Genomic DNA, 18,375 nt, shown 5'->3' on the forward strand with positions numbered 1-18,375 from the left:
GTGCGATAAAATTTATCGCACGTTAGTGAATCAGCCCTAATATGTGTATGTCCCTGTATGCATTTTTTTTTAATTAATGGGATTTGATTCTTGCAATATTATTACGTACTGTACCAGTGGAAGTCATTTGATTCTATACATCTGGCTATTTCAAGTGAACTTCAAAATAAATTATTTTAATATACCAAATCAACATGATAATAGTATCAGTATAGGTCAAATGAAAATCCTATGAAAAGTATTTTAATGACATTCATACATAACTTTTTGTAACGCTACCATCTAGATCCATATATATTGCCAGTGCCATTAGCAGCACCTTTGTGCTAAGGTTTAACAACACTATTTTGACATACAGTGGTGTGAAAAACTATTTGCCCCCTTCCTGATTTCTTATTCTTTTGCATGTTTGTCACACAAAATGTTTCTGATCATCAAACACATTGAACTATTAGTCAAAGATAACACAAGTAAACACAAAATGCAGTTTTTAAATGAGGGTTTTTATTATTTAGGGAGAAAAAAATCCAAACCTACTTGGCCCTGTGTGAAAAAGTAATTGCCCCCTGAACCTAATAACTGGTTGGGCCACCCTTAGCAGCAATAACTGCAATCAAGCGTTTGCGATAACTTGCAACGAGTCTTTTACAGCGCTCTGGAGGAATTTTGGCCCACTCATCTTTGCAGAATTATTGTAATTCAGCTTTATTTGAGGGTTTTCTAGCATGAACCGCCTTTTTAAGGTCATGCCACAACATCTCAATAGGATTCAGGTCAGGACTTTGACTAGGCCACTCCAAAGTCTTCATTTTGTTTTTCTTCAGCCATTCAGAGGTGGATTTGCTGGTGTGTTTTGGGTCATTGTCCTGCTGCAGCACCCAAGATCACTTCAGCTTGAGTTGATGAACAGATGGCCGGACATTCTCCTTCAGGATTTTTTGCTAGATGGTAGAATTCATGGTTCCATCTATCACAGCAAGCCTTCCAGGTCCTGAAGCAGCAAAACAACCCCAGACCATCACACTACCACCACCATATTTTACTGTTGGTATGATGTTCTTTTTCTGAAATGCTGTGTTACTTTTACGCCAGATGTAACGGGACACGCACCTTCCAAAAAGTTTTGTCTCGTTGGTCCACAAGGTATTTTCCCAAAAGTCTTGGCAATCATTGAGATGTTTTTTAGCAAAATTGAGACGAGCCTTGATGTTCTTTTTGCTTAAAAGTGGTTTGCGCCTTGGAAATCTGCCATGCAGGCCATTTTTGCCCAGTCTCTTTCTTATGGTGGAGTCGTGAACACTGACCTTAATTGAGGCAAGTGAGGCCTGCAGTTCTTTAGATGTTGTCCTGGGGTCTTTTGTGGCCTCTCGGATGAGTTGTCTCTGCGCTCTTGGGGTAATTTTGGTCGGCCGGCCACTCCTGGGAAGGTTCACCACTGTTCCATGTTTTTGCCATTTGTGGATAATGGCTCTCACTGTGGTTCGCTGGAGTCCCAAAGCTTTAGAAATGGCTTTATAACCTTTACCAGACTGATAGATCTCAATTACTTTTGTTCTCATTTGTTCCTGAATTTCTTTGGATCTTGGCATGATGTCTAGCTTTTGAGGTGCTTTTGGTCTACTTCTCTGTGTCAGGTAGCTCCTATTTAAGTGATTTCTTGATTGAAACAGGTGTGGCAGTAATCAGGCCTGGGGGTGACTACAGAAATTGAACTCAGGTGTGATAAACCACAGCTAAGTTATTTTTTAACCAGGGGGGCAATCACTTTTTCACACAGGGCCATGTAGATTTGGAGTTTTTTTTCTCCCTTAATAACGTAAACCTTCATTTAAAAACTGCATTTTGTGTTCAATTATGTTATCTTTGACTAATAGTTAACGGTTTTTGATGATCAGAAACATTTAAGTGTGACAAACATGCAAAAGAATAAGAAATCAGTAAGGGGGCAAATAGTTTTTCACACCACTGTAAGTACATTTAATAGACCACAGTTTTACCAAGAGATTACATTGTCCTTTGAAAAAAATGAATACAAATACTCTGATAAAAAACATTTACTATGGGGGCAAGGGACAAAGGGCACAAATCTGTAGAAAATGTAAATATTTTTGCCCAAAACGCACCATGCCCCCTGTTGCGGTGCCTAGTGTGATCAGGTGCAACTCTTTGCTGGGCAACTGGAACACAAAATTTTACTAGATAGCGAACTGTACACTGTCAGGCATATGGCTAGTCCACACATGTCAAACACAAGGCCCGCGGGCCAAATCCGGCCCGCCAGGCCTTGCAATGTGGCCCGCACCGCGCTGTCATCACTGCACGCCGCTGATGACAACGGAGGCTTGTGATCTCGCCGGCTGTACTTGCTATCTATTACGCATGCGCATAGAATCTATGCGCATGCGTAATAGATAGCAAGTACGGCCGGCTAAAACATTAGGGTAAATTACATTTAAACATTATTGTGATTCTTTCTCTGACCTTTAAGTACCATGCTCTTATATACTTGTGGCAGAGATGGGCAAATCCTTAGTAAAATGAACATATAGTTTCTGATTCAGGGAGCCATACTGTGGCTTTTTCTCAGGGGCTCTTCTATCAATACTGCAATTTGAGGTGGTAGGGTCAGTGCTGCTTTCCATTCCTGCTTTTTTGCACTAAATTTCCTTTAAAAATCAAAGTTGTGTCTTAATGTTGCCAGTGGATAGTCAAGTGGATAGTTTGCCTCATAACAAGTTTCTGTGTTTTTAAATATTTCATCATTCTGCCTGGTCTTTAGTTGCTGGTCTTAGGAAATATGGTGGGGTGCTCAGCCAGTATTTTTTTTTGCCATGCAATGCCTGTTCTTTTGCCAGGAAGGACTTACCTGTAGTGCTGTTGGCATTGTTTACCCCAGTGACATAATTATAATGGATTCTGAATCTGCTACTGCTTTAGCACACACATGTCAAACACAAGCGGGCCAAATCCGTCCCGCCAGGCTTTGCAATGTGGCCCGCACCGCGCTGTCATCACTGCACGCCGCTGATGACAACGGAGGCTTGTGATCTCACCGGCCGTACTTGCTATCTATTACGCATGCGAATAGATTCTATGCGCATGCTAATAGATAGCAAGTACGGCCGGCGAGATCACAAGCCTCCCATGTCACCATGACTGTTCAGTAAACCATTCGGCCCGCGATTTAGGCTGGATTTTAGATTTTGGCCCCTTCTCTGATTGAGTTCGACACCCCTGGGCTAGTCCATGGACATCTATCTGCACTCCCTATGCATTCCCCTTAACTTGTGTTCCATTTACACAGATGCAAGTCAGATACAGAGTCCTTAGTTTAATGCTTGCTCAAAGCAGACACTAAGGGGCTGATTTACTAACCCACGAATCCGACCCGAATTGGAAAAGTTCCGACTTGAAAACGAACTTTTTCGTATTTTTTGCGATTTTTTCGGCGTCTTTACGAATTTTTCATTACCAATACGATTTTTGCGTAAAAACGCGAGTTTTTCGTAGCCATTACGAAAGTTGCGTAAAATCGCCCGATTTTTTCGTAGCGTTAAAACTTACGCGAAAAGTTGCGCCTTTTCCGTAGCGTTAAAACTTAAAAGGTGGGAAGTTTCGCGTAAGTTTTAACGCTACGAAAAAAGCGCAAATTTTTGCGCAAGTTTTAACGCTACGAAAAATCGCCAGATTTTACGCAACTTTCGTAATGGCTACGAAAAACTCGCGTTTTTATGCAAAAATCGTATTGGTAACGAAAAATTCGCAAAAAATACGAAAAAAACGCAAAATACCGATCATTACGAAAAAAACGCAATCGGACTCATTTCGACCCGTTCGTGGGTTAGTAAATGTGCCCCCAAGTATAGGGATCCTCTGTGCCACTAAGTTTTGCGCTATGGGTACAGCACATGTGCTTATGTAAGGGTACCTTTATGCCTTAAAGTGATCCAGCAATTGCAATTGGTCCATTTGCAATTGGTCTTTACTTTTAATTTTCTGTTTTTTTTTTTTAATTATTTAGCTTTTTGTTCAGCAGCACTTCAAATTACTCTAGCAAACAGGCAGTGGTTTGAATGAGAAACTGGAATGTTAATAGGAGAGGGTCTGAATAGAAAGATTAGTGATACAAAGTAACAATAACATTAAATCTGTAGCCTCACAGAGCAACAGTTTTTGGCTACTGGGGTCAGTGACCCCCTTTTGCAGGGCTGTTTCTTTCTTCTATAAAAGGTGTTTACAATGCTAGTGGCACTGTGGTGATTCAGCCATTTGACCTATCTAATAAATGAGTTATATGGTCAATCTGGTCTACTTATTCTGACCAATTCCATCTTTCATTAATTAGCTAACTGGCATGATCACTGAGGCACCAATCCCATCTTTCATTAATTAGCTAACCAGCATGATCACTGAGGTCTCTGGCAATGGCAATATGGCCAATGTCTGTATTTATGTCCCATGTGGTCATGGACCACAAAGATTTTCTAGCAGGTGCAATCAGAATCTGGCATGTTTTAATATAACCAGGAACTGTACAGACAGCCAAACTTCTCTAACTTTTGAGACTGGACAGAAAGATAAAACACAAAACTGCACGCAACACATGAATTCCCCTGTATTACCCGCAATTAAGTAAAGAACAGCCACACTTTTTGTCTTTCACCAATTGCAAATATGCACTACTACCATTCACTTGTGAATACATAACTAAACAAGCATTTACAACATAATTTACATTTAAGCGTTACTGTTTATTAAACATACATAATAATCAGTTTCAGGACCAATCTCTTTATTTACAAGCACATTATCATCTTTATGAGTACATAGCATCGATAACACTAAAATAAATGACCGACATGACTATGCCTTACACTCTACATTTTGTGGTATTTTGGTCTATACCAGTGCTAGAATTGGGGAGGGGTGCCATTCCTTCACTTCTTTAATTCTGTAAAATAGCATCCCCTCAGGGGGGATGAAAGAGTTTTGAATCCTGGAACATTTTTTTTTGTAATACCAGAACTTCCATTTCTGCATGCAAATTAAAGGGAGATTAAAGGGCACCTATCGCCTCTATCTTGTTTCCCCCACCAGAGGTGCTGGCTAATAGAGCCCACACTCCAGATAGGGGAAATAGTTTTTTTTTTTTTTTTTTTTAAACTGCCTCTTCCAGCACTGGGCTACCCGCACTGGCAAGGAGCCCCTGGTGTGGGCAGTCATCTTGGCACATAATGAGCAAATGCCGCAACTTGCTCGTTATGCGCATGTGTGTGACGTAGGAGGGTGATTTACATTCATCTCTCCTACGTCAGGCGCATGTGCATAGTAAGCAAGTGGGGGAGAACTGCTTATGTGTATGGAGAGAAGAAAATGGAGGAAACAAAAACATAAAACAAAGCTAGACAACATTAGCAGACTGAGGAATGGTTAGTGGATGATATATGTTAGATAATGTGGGGTTGTAGATAATATACTGGGATTGTGCTGTGTTACAACACAGAATACACAGGCAGGGTGCTGTATTTGCAGAAGCTGAATTTCCAGCCAAAAAACGTCATATGCACTATTTTAATCTTGGGCTCCTTATGGGCCACATACCATAATCTTTTCAAATTGGGCATCAGACTGTTCAGTAGATAGAAATTGCAAAATGGCCTTGCTTTAAAGTGGGTAAAAAAAGGAAGTGTTGGTGGGCAAGGCTTATTATAAAAGTGGTTGTGGTTTAATAATTGTGGTGGGGGGGGCTTATTCTAGGTACACTGCACTACATGCAGCACACATAGCACCCCTCAACTTTTAAACCCCCATTTCAAAAACACTGCACATTGACAGCTGTATTTAAATACAACATTCAGTAAAACAAAAGTATTAGTTTCCTTACTCTGCTCTGAGTTGTAGTATCTCTTCTTCAGTTGCCAATAAAGTGTTTGCAGATTTGGTTTTGGTGTCTTCTAGATCCATTTGTGTTTCTAATAATCTGTAATTAAAAGAAAATCATAACTGATTAAATCAAATGTTCTGGATCCTTCATGCAATGATACATTTAGCACTGCTTTTTTTATAATGTGCCAGAAATTAAGATAACCTGTAGGCTGGTTTTGGTTCACCTTTGGCAAATTTGGAATTATTTTTCTACACACATTGACCATTTCTGATGATGCATTAGGGGTGTGAGGTGCAGGCTGAAAACTTTCTAACCTGCACCAATCTCTGACATCACTGGAGGGGGCTGCCATGTCTTTATAAATAAAAGCAGCAAGTAGTTTTGTCAATCAAAAAAAAGAGGGTGTAACAGGGTGTGGAAGGATGAAGGGGCTGGGCTGGCAGAGACTTGTCATCTGCCCACGACCTGCTGGAGGAACTTCCCATCTGAGCCATGCATAGTATGCAAGCAAAAATATAGTTGCTGGAAGGGAGAGATGCTGCAGAAAAAAAGACAGCTTGCTACTGTATTTTATATATATATATATATATATATATATATATATATATACATACTGTAACCAGTGAGGCAGCTGGGGTGGTGGTCTCTGTGAAGAGAAAAATAGTGGGGTATTATTTTCCTTTAAAGTCCAGCCAGGAAATAAAAAGCTTTTGGCACAAAACAAGAGGTAACACACATGAAACAGCAAAGTGTGGGACCTAAATCTTATTTTAGTTAATGTAAATGTTTTAATTTCAGTATTATTCATCTTTATGATGTTGCTAACAACTGAATTTTGAGGCATTCTCAATCATTTGTAAATTCAGCAGAGGTGATATTGAGAATTTGAAAAAAAACTTATCTACAGACTGAATTATCAGTTACTAATTATTTTAATAGAGTAAAGCTGGCCATACACATACCAATAAAATCACACAAAACCCAGTTTTGTACAATTCTGTGTGGATTCTGAATTATCATTCCAATAATTTTCTTACCAGGGCAATCAGTCGTTAATTACGACATTATCAGTCGATAACGATAAAATCTGCACATATATTATGTATCTGAAGATATCCTCGGGGGACCAACAGTGTTAAGGTCCCCATACACTATAAGATCTTCACCCGATATCCCCACCTACGGGTGGGCGATATCGGGTAGCAAGTGGCTTAAAAAAAAAAAATAATCCGATCGTTTGGCCCTGGGGCCAAACGATCGGATTACATTTGCGGCCATGGGGCAGTCGGTTCGGGGTCCGCATCAACGAGCTGATGCAGTCCCCGATCCGACTGGATTTTCTAACCTGGCCGATCTAGATCTGGCCAATTTCAGGTCCAAGGGACCGATATCGGCAGCTACTATAGGCCCGTGTATGGGGACCTTAAGTCACTTTCGTACAATTGGTGTCTGCCAACTATTTCAAGTTCAGAACATCCTCTGATTTGTATTTTAAAGGCTTTATCCTACAATTTCAGTCTGAATGTTAGTTGCATTTAAACGTACAACTGATATCTGAACAGTCGTTGGAAGAAGACTAAAATCTGAATGTATATGCGCAATGGGCCACAGGAGATTAGTTGCCTACGGTTAATCTCAGCTACCACGGATGACTAATCTCCCCAAAATTCCTTCCCACCACTAATAAAGTGAATCTCTAGTGAGAAGGCATACCCGAAGCCATGGCCCAAATTGTTGGCACCCCAGAAATTTTTTCAGAAAATCAAGTATTTCTCACAGAAAAGTAGTGCAGTAATACATGTTTTGCTATACACATGTGTATTCCCTTTGTGTGTATTGGAACAGAACAAAAAAGGGAGGAAAAAAGCTAATTGGACATAATGTCACACAAAACTCCAAAAATGGGCTGGACAAAATTATTGGCACCCTTAACTTAATATTTGGTTGCACACCCTTTGGAAAAAATAACTGAAATCAGTTGCTTCCTATAACCTTCAAAAAGCTTCTTACACCTCTCACCAGGAATTTTGGACCACTCTTCCTTTGCAAACTGCTCCAGGTCTCTCTTATTGGAACAGCAATTTTAAGATCCCAACTGCAATTTTAAGATCTCTCCACAGATGTTCAATGGGATTTAGATCTGGACTCATTGCTGGCCATTTCAGAACTCTCCAGCGCTTTGTTGCCATCCATTTCTGGGTGCTTTTTGACGTATGTTTGGGGTCATTGTCCTGCTGGAAGACCCACGATCTTGGACCCAAACCCAGCTTTCTGACACTGGGCTCTACAGTGCGACCCAAAATCGCACTGATCCTCAGATTTCATGATGCCTTGCACACATTCAAGGCACCCAGTGCCAGAGGCAGCAAAACAACCCCAAAATATCATTGAACCTCCACCATATTTCACTGTAGGTACAGTGTGCTTTTCTTTGTAGGCCTTATTCTGTTTTCAGTAAACAGTAGAATGATGTGCTTTACCAAAAAGCTCTATCATGGTCTCATCTGTCCACAAGATGTTTTTCCAGAAGGATTGTGGCTTACTCAAGTACATTTTGGCAAACTGTAGTCTTGCTTTTTAACGTCTCTGTGTCAGCAGTGGGGTTCTCCTGGGTCTCCTGCCATTGCGTTTCATTTCATTTAAATGTCGGCAGATAGTTGGCGCTGACATTGATGCTCCCTGAGCCTGCAGGACAGCTTGAATTTCTTTGGAACTTGTTTGGACCGGACTATTCTGCGTTGCAACCTTTCATCAATTTTTCTCTTCCGTCCATGCCCAGGAAGATTAGCTACAGTGCCATGGGGTGCAAAATTCTTGATATGTTGCGCACTGTGGACAAAGGCAAATCTAGATCTCTGGAGATGGACTTGTAACCTTGTTGATATTTGTCCACAATTTTGGTTCTCAAGTCCTCAGACAGTTCTCTTCTCCTCTTTCTGTTGTGCATGCTTAGTGTGGCACACACAGACACACAATGCAAAGACTAAGTGAACTTCTCTGCTTTTTATCTACCTTCAGGTGTGATTTTTATATTGCCCACACCTGTTACATGCCCCAGGTGTGTTTAAAGGAGCATCACATTTTGAAACAATCTTAGGCTAATGCCACACGAGGCGTAGGGCTGAAATTTCGGCAAGCGGAAAAGCGCTTGCCGAAAATTCAGCCCTACGCTTGCTACCTGTGCCTGCACCCGAATGAATGGAATACGCTCGGGTGCAGGCACATGTAGCCGATATACGCATGAAAACGCGAGACTTTGCATTCTCTCGCGTTTTCATGCGTATATCGGCTACATGTGCCTGCACTCGAGCGTATCCCATTCATTCGGGTGCAGGCACAAGTAGGAGGCGTAGGGCTGAATTTTCGGCAAGCGTTTATCCGCTTGCCAAAAATTTCAGCCCTACGCCTCGTGTGGCATTAGCCTTATTTATCCACAATTTTGAACAGGTGCCAATAATTTTGTCCAGCCCATTTTGGAGTTTTGTGTGACATTATGTCCAATTTGCTTTTTTCCTCCCTTTTTTTTTTGTTCTGTTCCAATACACACAAAGGGAATAAACATGTGTATAGCAAAACATGTGTTACTGCAATACTTTTCTGTGAGAAATACTTGATTTTCTGGAAAAATTTCTGGGATGCCAACAATTTGGGCCATGACTGTATGTGTTGCTTTGTTTTTTAAAGCCACACAAAGTTTCCTCCTGCAGAAAACTTTGTGCGACTTTGGAAAACAAAGTGGCGCTTATGCCTTCCCACTGGCTATTCACTTTATTGACGGTGGAAAGGCATTTCAGGGAAATTAGTTGCCTGCAATAGCCAAGATTAACTGTGGGTGACTAATCTCCTGGTGGGCAATGACCTTAAGAGCACAGAAATCAAATTGCAATTTGTATAAAGTTGTTTGCTCTATTTATAGAATATGTTGTGATGTAGTGCTGTCATAGTATACTTACTCTTGTCTGACAGAGTTCAGGTCAATACGTGTGGAAGACAGCTTTGATTCTACTTCAATTAATTCTCTTTCATGACTTGTGGATAGTTTTCTTTGCATTGAATGCTGGAATGTAATTATGTGGAATTAAAATAAATCTTTTTGAACAAGCTATCCTTTGCAAAAAAAAAGCTACTGTGTTTTTTTTTTTAACGGGTGAAATATGGTGTGATGTGACCAGGATTTTTCTCTATGTACACCAAATACTTTATGCCTATACATGAATCAAGTACAGGTATCGGATCCCTTTTCCGGAAACCAATTATCCAGAATGTTCAGAATTATGGCCATCTCCCATAGACTCCATTTTAATCAAATAATTCACATTTTTAAAAATGAAAAGACCCCTTATCCGGAAAACCCCAGGTCTCGAGCATCCTGGATAATGGGTCCCATACCTGTAGTAATTTGCCAAACAGAGCAACACTTAACCTGTTACAGTTGCAATTTGTATTTGTTGAACTAGGGATTTCTCCTCACTGCCCTCTACCTAAGGACCCTGTAGCAAAATTTTATTTGTGAGTCCCATTATTTCTAATGTAACCTTTAGATCGCCTACTGTTAATGATATCACATCCCCTGGGCTTACTAAATCTTTTGGCCATAGGACCAAATGATCGAATTAAAAATGGCAGGCATAGGCGCTGTTGGTCCGAGGGCCGCATCAGTGAGCCGATGCTGTCCCTGATCCGACAAAAAAATCAAACCTGGCCAATCAAGATTTTGGTTGGGTAGGCCCTTCAGGGGTGCCCATACATGGGCAGATAAGCTGCCTAATTGGTCTAAAATCTGCCTGTGTATGGCCACCTTTACTTGCAGACATCATTATGAACATGACCTATTGGGCATGAATATTTTGTAAATTAGTTTTTTTAGTGTCAGTATTACTTTAACTGCAACTGAAGTCAAGCTGGATAGCCTTTATTTAAAGCCTTCCCAATTGAAGATTAATCAGCTTAAACCATTAGAGTCTTACTTAATGTATGTTACTGCCCTGCAGATTCCCAAAAAATGGTTGTACCCAGGAAGGGGATCCCCTACTTTAAAGTTTGCCATCAGAAAGGCAAATAGATGCAACTTAACTTTAGGATAACAATTCAAAATATTGCTTGAACCCTTTTTAACAACACCATATTGTGCCCAAGCCTATTCTCACACTACCACATTACTTCCATTTTTTTTTTTATAGATCGAGATTTAATTTTGTTCATACATTTAAAATTGCAAAACTGTTCTCAGAAAATGATCCCGGAGAAGATGTAGAAAAGCAGGTTCCCAACCAAGGCAAGAAACGGCTCTTGATAGTTTCCACACCTGCATACTGACCACCTAGAAAGGAACAGAAATTCTTATTAAAAAAAGAAACTAGGGACGTGGCACTACTTATAGCAGTGATCAAAACATGTGCAGCCCACTACAGGATGCTTTTCATTCGTATGGAAAGTCATGCGAATTATGCTGCATGGCCAAACACAAACCAAAGCTGCAAACTATACTGCATCCAGTACAAATTAAACTGCAGTCCAGGTCAGACTACACTTCATTTGCTTGCAGACTACACTGCATTTGCAGAACAGATGACAATAAAATCAAGAACAGACCACATAACATTTGGGTAAAGACTACACTATATTCTGGTATAGATCATAATTGAAAAAGTATAATAATAGTCCTGTTGCAGGAATTAGACCTGAATAAGTGTTTTTAATGTTATCATACATGAGCAGATATTGATTGGTGACTTTGCTATTCTTGACCAAATTCAAAACTTACTGCCTGTGTATGGGCCCAAAATACATATGTGATCACACACCATCAGCCTAGAACCATAACGGGCTATAGCTATGGTTAACTAGTCTGCTCGAACCCCCATGTGGTCATTGTTGGCTCTCAGTCTTACAATAGAAAGTGTTAGAAGTTGTGGCCTAGCAAGTAGGGCATGGATCCCATCATTGAGGGAAAGGCCAGAAAAAAAGGAACCACTAACAGAAAAGAGCAAGCATTACAAATATAGGCCTCAATGTCTGTTCACAGGGAACGTGGTAAGCATCTAGAATAACAAGGAAATATTTTGGATCACAGTGCAGAAGAGATAAGACAATGTAATTAAACAATGTAACACTATAAATTTTGTGCAACATTTTAGAAAAAAGTGAGTTTTTCTGTGGTAATACCATTTATTAACTTATATATGTAAGTATGCAAGCTTCTAAGAAAAAATATACATCTCTTCTTCAGGCATTTTTATGATAATCCATTCAAAGCCATCAGAGGTAGTGATGTGTGGGCAATGGGTTGGGTGGGTTCGAACCGAGCTCTTTATTCTGTCCTTCCCGCCAGGGCCGGAACTAGGGGTAGGCAGAAGAGGCACCTGCCTAGGGGCACTGGTGGGGGCACGTTAGGCTGGTAACTCTCCTGCCTACCCCTAGTCCTGCCTGTCTTGTCACTGCTGCCAATACTACACTGCGCTGTCCTTCCCGTACCCTCCCCCTGCAGTGTTACTGCACATGCACTCGTTCCCTTCCACACAGGTGGAGGTTGCATGCGTAGACAGGGGGCAAGCTGACCGGCCAGGTTGCTTAGGGTGTCCGGGCGTCCCTGCTTCCCACTCGCAATCTTACTGTGTCCCAGCCTTTATTTAAAGCCTTTATTTAAAGTTACACATCTGCCTCATCCCCTTCATGATGCCAGAGATGAAGCTGGTCGGGCACGGGTCTATAAATAGAGGTGGATTGCTGGGTCCAGATCGGCACAGGTCGGCAATGGGTGGGTTAGGGTTGGGTGCGGGTCAACTTTTAATATATCAGCACATTGCTAATCAGAAGATATCACATTTATCTATATTGTCAGACTGTGCAAATAAAATGGTAAACCACTGTGTGCTCTCTCCCACTTAAGTGCTGGGTAAGCATGAAATGCGTTAGGCTAACCTTATGGGGTCAATGTAGTTAAGATAATATCATAATTCCTTATGAAGAGATATAATTTTAATTTTTTTTCTTAAAAACTTGCATACTTTTTTTTACCCAGTGTTCTTTTTACAGAGGGCTACTGGATTCATAGACAAATCTTTGAGGCTGATGTTTGCGTTAAAAAATATCTCTTACCTTCCCGAGCTGTAACACTAAGAATTTGAAAAAGTTGTCCCTGAACATTGGAATTCAACTCCAGAAGCTCACAGCACACATTCAAATTACTGTCGCAGGAATTAATCTGTCAGAGAGAATATACAAGTCATGAAAAAATAATAAATAATAATTAGGTGTACAAAATTAAAATTAGTTCACTTCAAGTAATATATTACAGGTATGGGATCCCTTATGCAGAAACCTGTTATCCAGAAAGTTCCAAATTACAGAAAGGCCATCTCACATAGACTCCATTATAAGCATGTTTTTGCAGACTTCCAGGATTGGATGGAGGATGCCTCCTCTATATTTGACATCAGATTCCTGGGGAAATAGTTACTCATATGCCTTAGATCACAGGCAGGGTTTTTTTTGTTTGTTTTAATGCAGCATCATTTGGAATGACTGCTCACACACAAATGAATCAAGCTGTTAGAAAGTGAAAACGGACAGCTAGACAAGCCTTCCTCATGGAGAACTACACACCACCCTCACGCAACACAATATAGATATTACAGGAGTTAAGTCCCTCACAACCGCAAAAGCTCCTGGACCAGATGGATACACATATGCATATTATAAGAAGTTCTCCCCTCTTCTGACTCCACACTTAACAAAGCTCTTCAACTCCTTCATGACTGATGACACCATCCCACAAACAATGTTACAATCTTACATCACACTATTACACAAAGAAGGTAAGGACCCGACTTCATGTGGCAGTTACAGACCAATCGCGCTCCTAAACTCAGATCTCAAAATATTCACTAAACTTTTAGCTAACAGACTAGGCCCACTAATGCCACAACTCATCAATCTAGACCAGGTGGGTTTTATTTATGGCAGACAGGCAGGAGACAACACCTGCAGGGCCATAGATCTTATCAATGCCCTAAATAAAACCAAGACCCCCACCCTATTACTTAGCCTAGATGCCGAAAAGGCATTCAACCAACTTAATTGGGACTACATGTTTGAACTCCTCAAACAAATTGGCATCAAAGGACCCTTTTACAGAGCAATCCAACACCTATACTCTAACCCCACGGCCACCCTTAAACTCCCCGAAGCATCCCATGGTCAGATCCCCATCCGCAATGGCACAAAACAATGGTGCCCCTTGTCCCCCCTCCTCTATGTACTTAGTATTGAACCCCTGGCCTCGGCCATCCGGAAACATAAGCATATAATAGGCCCCAAAATCCAAGACCAGGAATTTGTCATCTCCTTATTCGCTGATGATATCCTATTAACACTGACAAACCCCACGATCTCTCTACCCAATCTACACAAGCTATTAACACAATACAGCAAACATTCAGGATACAAACTAAATGTCGACAAAGCAGAAGCCCTACCACTTAATCTCCCCAGCCAAACCAAGGAAGCCCTAAACATGAAATTCCACTACAAATGGAAAACCCATTCACTCAAATACCTAGGAATCCAACTAACTAAAACATACAACCAGCTATATCAATCCAACTTCCCCTCGCTTATACAAGAAATCAAATTACTTCTGTATAAATGGAATAATCTCACAATTTCCTGGCTACGACGCATCACCGTAACTAAAATGGCAATACTCCCCAAGCTTCTGTACCTGTTTGAGACCCTCCCTGTCAGAGTCCCTAAAACGACCCTCACGGACCTGCAAGCGGCTATCTTCAAATTTATATGGGGTAAATGCAGGCATAGAATAGCCAGAACTGTAATGATGGCTAGCAAGCCCCAAGGGGGTTTGGCAGTCCCCAACTTGCAAGCGTACTACGTAGCCTCCCATTTAGGCCAGATCCTGGGCTGGACCACCTTTGCTCCCTCCAGCAAATGGGCACACATTGAATCCCTCTGGATCTCTCCAACCCACCCAGATTCACTATTATGGGGTGGAAAAGGAAAGGACATCCCAGACATCCTATGCCCAATGCACTTTACCCTTACCTTATGGAAAACGTGCAAAGATAAATACCGCCTAGCAAACCAGACCTCAGTGGTGAAACCCCTTCTGGCGAATCCTTCTTGTACCCCAGTAATGTCTGAGAGATTTAAAAATTATTGGGGCCCAATGGGGCTATTCAGGATCTATGACTTCCTAGATCTACTGATGCTGAAACAGCGGTCATTTGCTGAAATCCAAAATAAATACCAAATACCCACCTCGCGATTCTTTGAATATATACAAATTAACCACTTTTTACAGACTAACCTTCCAAAAGACCCACGCCCTCTGTCTCTCACCCCCTTTGAGAGACTTTGTATAACAGACCTACCCCGGAGAACCTTGATCTCCATCCTGTATAGACGCTTGACTAACCTCCCTGAGGACCCCTTCCCCAAGCATTCCTATATGCTGAAGTGGGAAGAGATCACCTCCACGACCCTCCCTCTAGATAAATGGGCAAATGTCTGGGACAATGCGAGGAGAATGGTGATGTATCAGACAAAAGGAAAATATGTATAAAACCATGTTTTTCTGGTATGACACAGCTATAAAACCATATATTCCCGGGAACCTCTCCACTATGCTGGAGAAACTGTGGTGAACAAGGAACCCTACAGCATATCATGTGGCACTGCCCCACAATATTACCATTATGGAAGTAAATAGAGGGCCTACTGTCCTGCATTCTGTTCAAAGATACCCCACTAGACATCTATATAGCTCTCGTGGGTATGCCAATCTTAGACAATACAGCTGTGGAACAGAAGTTAACAAACTTCATTCTAACAGCCACTAGACTTGCAATTACCAAAAGTTGGAAGGACCCCCTACCCCCAGATTGGAGGATGTGCTCTGAAGGGTGAGAGATATGAGGGAGATGGAACTCATGACGGCCAATATCCACGACCGACGTAAACAATGGGGAAGGTCTGGTCCAGATGGGATTACTATATAATAAACACAAGGACATAGAGTAAGATACACCCTACACAGGACTAATCTCCTATCTGACCTATAAACATGACCCTCTATTCTCCCCCTCCCAAAGGGATCCAAATTTCTTCAAATTTTTTTTTCTCTCCTCCTTCTGTGCTTTTCCCCCCTTTTTTTTTGGACTTTCCCTTTCTCCCCTTTTCCTCCCTCCCTTCATTACTATTTGCAATTGCAACTGTTTTTATAACCTACTGTAATGATTTACGATAACTGTTAATCAACAGGCCTGTTCTGTACTCTGAGATACGATCAACTTACCTGATCCACATAAATGTATCGTTACATAACCACTATTGACCTATTGAATGCCTGTTACAACTATCATGCATAAAAAACAATAAAAATCTAAGTTACAAAAAAAAGAAAGCGGGGATCTCATCCACTGAGTTTTCTGCAAATTTTGCTTTTGCAGCTATTCAAGAAGGGACCTGAAGCTATTTACAGGAATCAGTGTACTGTAAAATAGCCCTCAATTGCATATGTTCCCAGTATTCTTAATGTTCTCAAGAGATTGTTTCAGTTTTGTGATGGAAGAAAAGCACATACTGTAGTTAAAGGTAAACTATACCTTCAGAATGAATGCTTAACTAACAGATCATTTATATAATAAATGATCTATTAAAGAATCTTACCAAATTGATTATATATAAGTAGATCAGTAACTGGGTGATTTATCAGCATTCAAATTTGAATTTGTTTTTGTACTTGAATTATGGTTTAAAAACTTGAATGTCTGTTATTTATTAAGTGCAAATAATCCAAAAACTCAAATTTGTCAGCTAAAAGCTTGCGAGTTCATGTGGAAGTCAATGGGAGTTGTCCTAGGCAAAGTCAAGCCATATGGTCAATTCAAGGTATTAGGAATTTTTTTTTATTCTAATGAGTTTACCATATTAATAATAAGCAAGCACGCAAGTTTTTTTTCAATTTTCTATTTAGGATTATTAAATGGCACATACTACTTAAAAGGTATATTTTTATGAAAATTGTTTATTTATATTAAGCAGGGTTTTACATATGAGCTGTTCGGCGGTATAAATTTTTATAAAAAGCAACCTAACAGTAAGCTGTAAAAAGCAATAAAACATATTGAATGTGGGTCTGCTTTATGTGAAAACTCTGGAAAAAAATAAAAATTTAACTGAATTAGTGCCTTTTTGCAACTTACAATTTTGTATGCTGTTTTTAACTTTAGCAATGTAATAGGGTTGCCACCTTTCGACTGAGGGAAAGCTGGGAAAGGGGGGTCCATGACATCACTGGGACAGGGCAGATGATGTCAGAGGCATGGTCGATGACATTGGGGACATGGTTATGGTGTGGCAAACAGCAACTGGGTGATCACCACTGTCAAGTATCCCTAATTTTAAAAAACTGGGCAGGTGGCAACCCAATAATATAACTGGCCAATACAATAATAATTAGGGTTATATGAGAAATCTGCTTTTGGTGTTATACCAGCCTCCTGCCAACCCCTTTATAATAGTAGTAACCCACCGAATGCATTAGTAGACAACAGCCCACCTTTACAGGAAGTTTTTGTCTGAAGATACAATTTGCAACTAATTTTGCTACTGAGGCATATAACTATCTGCTTATTGTGTTGGGTTGAAAACCCCAACATACTGTTCGACTTTAGCTTATTCTTCCGCTTCCAAACGCTACTCCTCCTACAGTTTTAGGGGTACAACACCCAAACTCTCCACACGTCTTCACCCTATAGCGGAGAAGGTTGCTTGTGCTTTTCTAAGCGATCCTGCCCCCCATCTTTTTGTGGCGCCGCTCCGAACACCCCAATTTTCCCATTGACTTTGACAGGGAAGATATTCAAACTGCTGCCACACTTACAGCTTTGAGGCTGCATCCCCCAAACTTGAATAACATAATCATGGGGTCCCCCCCAATGAAACAGTGACATTTATTGGATGGCCCCAAAGTGGGAGGAGCCAACAACAGCCAATCAAATTTCACCCATTGACTTTTATGGGGAAATTGAAACTGCTGCCAATCTTATAGCTTTGAGGCTGCACCCCCCAAACTTCAATCACATAGTCATGGGGTCAGCTTGAATGAAAATATGATGATTGTTGGATGCCCAAAAGTGGACGGAGCTGTGAACAGCCAATTAGATTTTACACCTATTGACTTAGCAGAAATCCAACCTGCTGCCATTGTCACAGTAATAACACCAGGGTCCCCAAACTTTGCAGGGTTAGGCACAAGGTAACTGCGGTTCAAGGTTAGAAAAAGTGGGCGGAGCCACCAATAGCCAATCCAATTTTACCTATTAACTTTCAATTAACGTTCCATTTGAAGCAGCGTAGGTGGTTTTTCACGGTGAGGGCAGTGAGGTTGTGGAATGCCCTTCCTAGAGATGTGGTAATGGCAGATTCTGTTAATGCCTTTAAGAGGGGCCTGGATGAGTTCTTGAACA

At 40.8% G+C, this 18,375-nt stretch overlaps 1 protein-coding gene across 2 annotated transcripts in view; it reads right to left on the bottom strand.

The window, feature by feature from the left end:
• spata18.2 (spermatogenesis associated 18, gene 2) overlaps positions 1-18,375 on the bottom strand; it is a 37,257-nt gene that overhangs the window by 11,588 nt on the left and 7,294 nt on the right. For both annotated transcript variants that reach the window (XM_031899021.1, XM_002933104.5), the window contains exons 2-5: positions 12,986-13,091; positions 11,092-11,207; positions 9,841-9,944; positions 5,885-5,980 (exon numbers count right to left, since the gene is read on the bottom strand). In XM_031899021.1, coding sequence (XP_031754881.1) covers positions 5,885-5,980; positions 9,841-9,944; positions 11,092-11,207; positions 12,986-13,091 — 422 coding nt within the window. The remainder of the gene's footprint in view (positions 1-5,884; positions 5,981-9,840; positions 9,945-11,091; positions 11,208-12,985; positions 13,092-18,375) is intronic.

The sequence above is a fragment of the Xenopus tropicalis genome, chromosome 3, assembly GCF_000004195.4.
Source record: "Xenopus tropicalis strain Nigerian chromosome 3, UCB_Xtro_10.0, whole genome shotgun sequence".
In the NCBI taxonomy this organism is placed as follows: domain Eukaryota; kingdom Metazoa; phylum Chordata; class Amphibia; order Anura; family Pipidae; genus Xenopus; species Xenopus tropicalis.